The sequence below is a fragment of the Mytilus trossulus genome, chromosome 8, assembly GCF_036588685.1.
Source record: "Mytilus trossulus isolate FHL-02 chromosome 8, PNRI_Mtr1.1.1.hap1, whole genome shotgun sequence".
Taxonomy (NCBI): Eukaryota; Metazoa; Mollusca; class Bivalvia; order Mytilida; family Mytilidae; genus Mytilus; species Mytilus trossulus.
The window spans coordinates 1,814,746-1,825,323 of record NC_086380.1 but is presented as its reverse complement, the minus strand read 5'-3'; the positions used below and the strand labels follow the sequence as shown (position 1 = coordinate 1,825,323).

Below are 10,578 nucleotides of genomic sequence, written 5' to 3'. Positions count from 1 at the left end.
AAATTGTTTTTCCTATATACCTTTAATATATTAAGGTATATAGGGAAAACAATTTTGAGACAAGTGCCTGTGGCTCTGTTAGACCATGGAAACTAAAATATTTGATTATATTGCAATACAATACTTTCTTCTTGGTGTTGGACTCATCATGACCAAAAATGACGAGTCCCTGGACTCACCTTCAAAAATCCTTAGCGAGAACCTCGAAACTCAAAGCCATAAATAAGGAAAAGAGTATATAGCAGGCGAACAAATATTGTTTCATTACACGACTTACTTATACAATATTACAAATAACAAAAATGTGTCCCCAGTACACGGATGCCCCATCTGCACTATAATTTTCTATGTTCAGTGGACCGTGAAAATGGAAGAAAATCTCTAATGTAGCATTGAAATTAGAAAGATCATATCATAGGTAACATGTGTACTAAGTTTCAACTTGATTGGACTTCAACTTCTTCAAAATCTACCTCGACCAAAAACTTTAACCTGAAGCGAACCGACGGACGCACACATAAGAAAACATAATGCCCATAAATGGGGCACCAAAAGAATATGTGGTATATTGCCAAGATGGTAAAGTTGTTATTGTTATATATTATATCTGATTGAACGATTCCAAAAGACAAAGCAATAAATCAACATGCTACTCCACAAGGTGACTTCTAGACAAGCAGTCTTTATAATTAGTCTCAGTATGTTGGTCGAGTACAAATCAAGGTATATATATATTTATCATTTTCTTTTTTGAATATGCATTCAAATTTCCACTGGACTAGAAAAAAGACATCCATTCAACCATGTTAAAGGTGAACATACTCAGAATTAAGTAAACCTCTGTAAGCTGCAACATGCTCATGTGCCATTATTAAACCAGGATTGTGATAATGGTCTATGATTATTTTGTTGCAGGGAGCAATAAATAATGAAAGTTGATTTTGAAGTATCTGTCCTAAACTTAGAAGGTCTAGTGGCAATATAGAGCTTAAAGTACATGGCATAGACACCTGTCTCCTGTTGAAAAACCAGCAAACCTTGGATACATGACATTTGTTTTTTTCATTAGTTATTATGGGCTTTGAACAAGCTGTCAGTGAGTACTCTTAGAACAGTGTTTAGTGCCTATTTGTTTTCAGGATGTATAAGTACATGTACATGTCTTTTTTGTGTTTCTTTCTTTATATTCATTTCAAGAGTTAATATAAAAAAGATGTGGTATTAGTGCCAATGAGACAACTGTCCACAAGAGACCAAAATGACACAGACATTTTTATAGTTTGTTCTTATGTTGTTCTGTTGCATCACTTACCAAGGTTAAAGTATATAACCCGAAAGTTAGTTTTCTAAATTGGATTGTTTCATTTTTTTGTGTGCGTTGGAGTCTTTAATAGCAGACCAAACAGTATGTTTGTTCTCATTATTGAAGGGTATACTGTTGCCTATAATTGCTTGCATTCACTTTATTTGAATTCCATGCATAGTTCTCATTGTCAATAATACCACATCTTCTTATATTTATATTAACCTATAATACTAGCTACTGTAACACACTTCCAAGGATTGATAAAAGAAAATATAAAAGAATTGATTTATTTCAAATAATCAGGAATCATAAATCATGCATCAATCACAAAAATAACAAAACAGAATAAAATATCACAGATTATCTACACAGGAATAGAAAGTTATAGGTAAGTTCCTGAGATGTAAGACAAGACAATGGAATTACAGTTTGAGCAAAAAACAAAAATGAGTTATCTCCCTTCTATCTGTACATTAATACATCTGTCACCACTGATGAAAATAATAAGTGATTTTGGTGATGCTATAAAAGACGTTTTTTTAAATTCATTTTTTTCTAATTTGGTAAATGTTTTCAGAAAAATATGTTCTTATTTAGATTCTTTAATTGTAAGCTTTTCTTCCAATTTTCATTAAATACATTTTATGATATAATAGTACTGGCAAATTGTTATTTTTTGTTATTCATAATTAAAAGAGCTGCCTTTGTATTTTACAAATCAGTCAATAAAAGGAAATGTAACAAATGAATGATAAGCTATTAAAAAAGCTTTTACTGGACATTTTTCAGATCAAAATTGCAAAGAAGAAGAACGTTAACAACTTTGCTAAGTTAACATAGAACAAAATAACTCACTTGCAACTTAAAAGATAAGCACAAAATAAAACTCCTGTGTGGAATTTATTTTCGACAATGGTTGTACATAAGCATAACTTTGGTACATTGTATTTTAAAAAAACACAATTCATCTTATATTTGATGACTATACATGTAACTACAGTAAAAAGATTTCTTTAAAAACAGCACTGCAATGTTTAATTGAAGTACATATGCATAAAAAAATTTAAAAGCAGGATGACAAAAATAAAAAAAAAACTTATTTAACTTTAAGTATATCTTCCCTGTAATACACATGAAGTAAATTAGTAGTGATATCTTTATAAATAACATGGACAATATAATTACTTCTTTATAAAACAGCTGTACCAACAGAGCCTGCACAATACTTCTTTCCCCATAACTTTGACAAATAAAACAATTAATTAAAATCAAACATTAAAGAAAATACAGATGGCAGATTGAACAATTGATCACTTTAATTTACTCATCTGAATTTTAAAAATAATAAAAATTTCTAAAAATTCTTTGATATTTGTTTGATAATAAGACATCAAATGATGTGAAGTTCTGGGTTGTCTTTTTCAAGATGGAATATATCTCTGAACTTGTCGCAAAGGTTTTGAGGGATATACAAACTGCAAAAACACGATTCATTATTATAGATCTGAGAGACCTGCGAATTAAATGGAGCTCTTGTTACCTTTATCATTATTTGTACAGTGCTAAAATTTAGGAGTTTTCTACAACAAATAGTTTCTGAATGACACAATTTGAGTTATCTCCCCTTAATTGCCATGTTGGGTCACCATGTTCACACAGTGGAAGATCCAAGGGGGGTGTTTAAAGGTTGGAACCCCCCTTTTTGGATGATCAATGTATTTGAATGGGGACATGTGATTGGTAACATCTAAATATAAAAGAAAATGTTTTCACATTGTGTGAAAATAATTGAATCACAAAAACACATTCCTCCCCTCCCCCTTAATAGTTAAATAGTTGCTCCCTTACAATTTCAATTCATTGAAGAATATGATGCTTAAACATATGAGTTTTATGGCATACAATCGACTCATACTGGTTCTGGGTATATCACTCATGAATTCATGACAGGTTTAAATGCATCTACAATAATTATTTTCAATTGATAACTCTCAGAACAATCATAAATCATTTGATAATAATCAAATGTGAAAAATAATAGACATTCTGTCAGTCATGTCTGTTTATCACATATGATTAAACTATCTTATAAAATATTAACTTAGAAATAATCAAATTTAATAACTAAAACGTTATAGCTATATATAGGTTCAAAACAAAATTTGAAAATATTGGGATCATTCATTTTTCCAAATGAAATTTACGTTTAAAACCCATAAACTGACTAAAATTGTGCATCATAAAATAATAATAGCTGCCATTTGTGTTATTTAAGAAAAAAGAGAATTAAATGTCATTGAATTAAAGTTATATGTATTGATTTTAAAGAGTTGGAAATACAAATCTATATTTTACCATAGAAAACCTCAAAATATTATTGAAATAAAAGATATTATGCAAGATGTTAAAAATACCATGAAGTACTTAAAAATTGTTTAAATGTTTCATTAAAGTCAACAGTGACTGGTTAAGGAGTATTCATGTAATATGGTTTATCCCTATACATGTATAAAAGTAAACCAGTGGTGTTACAGTTGATTAAGAATCTCAACTTTATGATTTTACATTACAGTTTTATCATATTATTTAAGGAATGACTGTAATATTTTTTCTGTCTATGAAGAAATAACATAAAAATTTTGGTGCATACTGAATAACGCGCTAGCGTGTTATTTAATAGTATGCATCACATTTTTTTATGTTTTCGAATACACAGAAAAAATATTAGTCATTTCTTATAATTTAATTCTAAATTCCATTTTAAACAATACAAAACCATGATAAAACCTTGATGACGTCACAGTCACATGACTAAATTATGTCTATGGGCTGATAACAAAATAATGTCAGCCAATCAGAAGATGCCTTACATCCAAAATTAAATTATTGTGCTATGAGGACAATCTTTATTTCCATTCTTAAATTTGAATTTTCTTACATTTGAGCCAGTTTTCTGTATGGTAAAGATACATTATTTTGTTTAATTAGGGATGTTTGTTTGTCATGTTTTGGGGGTTTTGTCAGATTTTCAAAATCCTCTGGTTTTATCTATTTAAATGCCTTTAAAAATTTTGCCCATGAACCTCCATATTTCTTTTTATGAATCTTTTCCATGTATAATTATAAGCAATTTGTAAAAGTTTTATAATTTTTTATTTATTTTTTGATAGTTTTTGAGAACTTTAACTGATCAATGATAAAGCTATGAAAAGTTAAGAGAGAACATTTTCCCGCCAAAATTTCAATGGGTAATATCTCAAAAACAAGCACATTGACCCCTATTTTTTTTTTGCTTTTTTGCTTCTTCAATTAATCCCCTCCAATATATATACTAGTTTTATGGAAAGTTATTTATTATGAAATTGAGCAGCAGACTTCCTTAATACTTGATAGAATTAAAGTTATATATTATAAGAATTTCCCAAGGGTATTTGTTATCAAAGATAGAGATGTACCACTTTAGCAGGATCTTATCTATTTTACCTGGCAGGTGTCCTTCCTACAATTTTGTAAATACATTCAATGACAATATTAACAGCTTTTCTAATTTTTGCAAGAATTTGTATACAGAGGGGGGGATCAGACCTTTATCGGGACTCCGGGATCAGATGATTTTAAGCTAGGGATTTCGGGATTGACCCTTTTAGGATCCGGGAATTCATTTTTTTCGAATTTTGGGACCTCAGGATTTCAAATTTTTAAGCCCAGAATTTCAGGATTTCGTGTTTTTAAACCTGGGATTTCGGGATCAGGACCCCTCCTACACACCCTATAATACTTCTTATCTTTGGTTAGAATCAAATATCATTTCTAATTTACACAGTGTCTATGCTCTTTATACTGGTCACTTTCTATTTTTGGATATCATCAAAAAAATTTGCAGGCGATAAAATCTAAAACCAATTATTGTAATACAAAAAACAACAACATTTGCACGACAGACAAGCATTACCATTATTAAAATAATTATATTAATTCTTCCATTAAATTACATATAAAAAAGTTTGCTTGTTGTATTATTGTGCTATATATCTATAGACTTGGTATTATTAAGTTCTGTGGACAGATAATGAAACTCCAGGAAGATTTACTATGTGGTTTTATTGAAAATGGAAATTAATGGTGTCACATTTATTTGTTACTATTTTTATTATCAAGATGATTCCAGAGGGGAGAGTAAAAAACCAATGAAGCCCAGAACATGAGACTGTAATTATCAAAACTGGCTTCCTTCACACCAAGAAAATTCATTTTCTTTTGATTTATTCTAAGAGTTAACACCTGAGTTACTACATTAAATTTTGTGTTTATAACATGAACAATCTCATCATAGAAACCAAGTTTGAAATTTTATATTTGAGTAATATGTAGTAATTTCTTAAAAAAGTTTAAAATGAAATTGATCCTTGATCACAGTTATCCATCCTAGTTTTATTTGTTGTGTTGTCTCGACAAAAGATTTAAAGAGCAATGTAGCAATGCTTAAAAGGGTTGATTTTTTGGGGTAATTTTGCAAAGGTAGGAAGTGCACTTAGGGCCCCCTCCAGCCTACAAAAAATAAGTATTACAAATACTAGGTGATATTTGCTTATAAAAAGTATAAACAAAGTTTAAAATGTAAAACTTTTGAAATTTCATAAATATTTACAGAGATTTTAGAGTCTGAAGACAGCAAAATTCTAAGTTTTTTTACAATAATGATCATAATTTGATAATTTAACCCATATTTTACTGTTATCAGACATAATTGAGCCCATACAATTTGAACCACAAAATTGTATATAAATAAAAGAAAGAAATGTGGTGAATTGTTTAATTAGTAGTTGCATGCTCTCTGTATCAGTGGAAAGGTTAGATTAAAGTCTGACATTTCTGCAACCATTTGTATTTTTCTTTTCACAAAGGTCTTGTGGGTGATTGATTTTAAATCACACAGTATTTTCTGATCTATAAAAGAGTTATAAATGAACTGTCACATACCAAATGTTACCAGTCTATCTGTTATAATCTGTCCAATAGCACCATAAATCTTATATAACTTTACAATAAATATTAAACAATCAAATAGTTTACAAGCAATCAATTTTCTTTTACAGTCTGTCACTGTGCTTTTTTTCAATTAGTATTGACCATCATTATAAGTGACAACTTGATTCATGGCATACACATATGTCAATAAAGTCGAAGACCCGATAATGAACTCAGTATATACATGTTTTTCTGCTGTTATAGTACTGACTCATTAACTGAACCTACTCCCCCCCCAAAAAAAAATAAAAAAATAAATAAAAAATTAAATAAATAAAATAAATTATGCACCCAAATAAAAAAAGAAAAGACAAGGACAAAAAGACAAAATTCCTTCAATTTGTTTTGACCTAATTAAAGAACTTAAGCAGGCACTGTTTTACTATTTTGATTATTTTAAACTGTTGCATATATATATTTCAAATAAATTCAAAACGTGACATCTACATACAACATACCTGTAGCCAGGGATTCGAACCCCCCCTTGAAAAAAAATTTCAGAACTGTTAAAGTCAATGTTCTGCTCGAATTGTGACTGTTAAAGTCGTGTTTGTGAGTCCAACGAACCCCCACTTGGAAATTCCTGGCGACAGGCCTCAGTACAAGATCTATAACTTTAAATTTTTTTCACATTAAACTGTACAATTTGATTGTGTCTACTACCCTTAGTTTGGAAGACTACTACATGTAAACGTTTACTTTCTCTTTCTTTATATTTTCAGGGCATTTACAATAAAAAAGGGGAGATAACTTCCATCAGAATCTATTTAATTGATATATAAAATGTTCAGGTAACCCACTTACATGCACATGGAAGATAAAAGGATTGTAACAAAAATATGTGTCCAATAATCAATATGCCCAGCTCTCCACTATCCCATTTCAACCTTTAGTGGAATTACAGGTTCAAAATGCTAATTTTGCATATATATACATGTATACATACATGTCTTAATAAAAGTTCACATCATCATGAACATGTGTTCTAAGTTTCAGTATTGTATAAAAAATGTCTACCTTTTTGATGAACCATGAAAATGGATCAAAACCCTAACTTGAACATATTTTCAAATAGTTCAGAACACAATGCACATCTTCTCTAGGTTCCAAGTTAATGTACAAACTGCTTGTTGGTAAACTACCAAAAATTAAAACATTGTTTGGAACATACTTAGGCATGGACCAATGTAGTACTAAAAACATAATGTCATCCTACTTAAAAGCGGAACATACTTAGGAATGGACCAATGTAGTCCTAAAAACATAATGTCATCCTACTTAAAAGCGGAACATACTTAGGAATGGACCAATGTAGTCCTAAAACATAATGTCATCCTACTTAAAGTGGAACATACTTAGGCATGGACCAATGTAGTCCTAAAAACATAATTAATGTCATCCTACTTAAAAGCGGAACATACTTAGGAATGGACCAATGTAGTCCTAAAACATAATGTCATCCTACTTAAAGTGGAACATACTTAGGAATGGACCAATGTAGTCCTAAAACATAATGTCATCCTACTTAAAGTGGAACATACTTAGGAATGGATCAATGTAGTCCTAAAAACATAATTAATGTCATCCTACTTAAAAGCGGAACATACTTAGGAATGGACCAATGTAGTCCTAAAACATAATGTCATCCTACTTAAAGTGGAACATACTTAGGAATGGACCAATGTAGTCCTAAAACATAATGTCATCCTACTTAAAGTGGAACATACTTAGGAATGGACCAATGTAGTCCTAAAAACATAATTAATGTCATCCTACTTAAAAGCGGAACATACTTAGGAATGGACCAATGTAGTCCTAAAACATAATGTCATCCTACTTAAAGTGGAACATACTTAGGAATGGACCAATGTAGTCCTAAAACATAATGTCATCCTACTTAAAGTGGAACATACTTAGGAATGGACCAATGTAGTCCTAAAAACATAATTAATGTCATCCTACTTAAAAGCGGAACATACTTAGGAATGGACCAATGTAGTCCTAAAACATAATGTCATCCTACTTAAAGTGGAACATACTTAGGAATGGACCAATGTAGTCCTAAAACATAATGTCATCCTACTTAAAGTGGAACATACTTAGGAATGGACCAATGTAGTCCTAAAACATAATGTCATCCTACTTAAAGTGGAACATACTTAGGAATGGACCAATGTAGTCCTAAAACATAATGTCATCCTACTTAAAGTGGAACATACTTAGGAATGGACCAATGTAGTCCTAAAAACATAATTAATGTCATCCTACTTAAAAGCGGAACATACTTAGGAATGGACCAATGTAGTCCTAAAACATAATGTCATCCTACTTAAAGTGGAACATACTTAGGAATGGACCAATGTAGTCCTAAAACATAATGTCATCCTACTTAAAGTGGAACATACTTAGGAATGGACCAATGTAGTCCTAAAAACATAATTAATGTCATCCTACTTAAAAGCGGAACATACTTAGGAATGGACCAATGTAGTCCTAAAACATAATGTCATCCTACTTAAAGTGGAACATACTTAGGAATGGACCAATGTAGTCCTAAAACATAATGTCATCCTACTTAAAGTGGAACATACTTAGGAATGGACCAATGTAGTCCTAAAACATAATGTCATCCTACTTAAAGTGGAACATACTTAGGAATGGACCAATGTAGTCCTAAAAACATAATTAATGCCACCCTACAAGTAAGGTATGAAAATAAAACCTAGGTCATGCATCTGACTTGACAGTTTGTATTGTGTCTAAATAGTCTAAAGCTTTTATAATCTTATACTGATGTGGGATTTCCATCATAACATTTAACGCTAAACTTGCATCAGGGTTTTTTGTTTTGGATGTAACAGAATGATAATTTACGAACTGAAAGTTGTCGAATTTTCTATTCGGTAAAAAATCATCATAATCCTCCATGATATCCCATGGTCCATCGCCAACACCAACGACAACAATACTTAGAGGATATTCCGATGCCCTCACGATGGCCTGAATTGTCCGAGATTCCTCAGTCACTTGACCGTCTGCTATAATAATTAGTATATGATATGATTTTTTTAACTTTACAATTTCTATTGCTTTGTTTATAATTGGTTCAAAATTTGTTGGTCCACTAAACTGAAGACTTGTTGCATATTCATTATATTTATGTAAAACGTCTGAAAATCCTTTACATGCATTCCCATTGCTATGGAAACTAAACACATCCTCGTCATTGGTTAAGGAATCTCCAAATCCATAAGTAGGAATAAGATTATCGTCATCGAACGGCTCGAGCGTTTGACCAATGATGGACACCACTTTCTGATATGGATTATAAATTTTTCCTGGAATGACTTTATGAAGGCACTGACTACTGAATGTTTTGCGGCCCTGCCACTCATTGCTCGCTGTAAAATCAACGCCAATGATCAAACCACATTTCTCTAATCCTGCTCTCTTACACGCTTCACTGACTTCAGTAAAACTATGAAAATGATCTTCTATCGGACAAAATGACCTGTCGTTATATGTATGTGAAAGACCCAGTAAGGCAAGTAAAGATGGTTGATGTTTTAAACGTCTTCTACGAACAGTTGCATTTTCTAATTCCTCGGATTCTGATGGTTTTTTCTCCCGCTTGTCTCTCTTTTTATAAAGCCAGAACAGAAGTATTCCCACAATATTGGCGAGACTGTACATAATAAATGCAGTGGCTGTCATGGTCATAGCTAGTTCTGAATCCTTCAGTTCAAAATTGTCATTTGTTTAAAGCTGAAAAATAGAATATAAAGGTTAGATATATAATGCAGAAAAGCAAATATTTTGACCTTAAAATGTATAACCCTCTTATTGTCCCAATCAATACAAGTCAATACAAATACAAATTCCTCCATACCATATTTTTCTCAAGAAGGAAACTCACTCAAGGTGCCATTGCACTAAATAACAATAACAGCTAGATTTAAAAGTAAAATGTTTATATAGATTTATATGCAAACTGGAACCAATCTGATTGGATTTTTTTTTTAAATGAATTTAAGCTATGAAGTGGGACTGCATTGTGTTAATAATTGAGTTCAAAGGGATTAATTGTTTGTTGGTATTTAATGTCACTTTTATAACTATTGGTGATATCATGGCGACCAGTTTTATTGGTGGAGGATGCTGGAGAGCCCAGAAAAAACCCAGAAAAACTTCAATAGGAAAACTGTAATACAATATGCATCTGTCAATGTGCTTAATGCCTAACC

The 10,578-nt window shown here is 31.1% G+C and overlaps 1 protein-coding gene across 7 annotated transcripts in view; it reads right to left on the bottom strand.

Annotated features, from left to right (window-relative positions):
- Positions 1–8,966: 8,966 nt before the first annotated feature.
- LOC134728098 (uncharacterized) overlaps positions 8,967–10,578 on the bottom strand; it is a 313,423-nt gene continuing 311,811 nt past the window's right edge. For 5 of the 7 annotated variants that reach the window (XM_063592515.1, XM_063592512.1, XM_063592513.1 and 2 more), the window contains one exon: positions 8,969–10,099. In XM_063592515.1, coding sequence (XP_063448585.1) covers positions 9,062–10,054 — 993 coding nt within the window. In that variant the 5' untranslated portion in view covers positions 10,055–10,099 and the 3' untranslated portion in view covers positions 8,969–9,061. Of the gene's footprint in view, positions 10,100–10,578 lie in introns of all 7 variants that reach the window. The other 2 variants (XM_063592518.1, XM_063592516.1) reach the window with 2 other exon arrangements.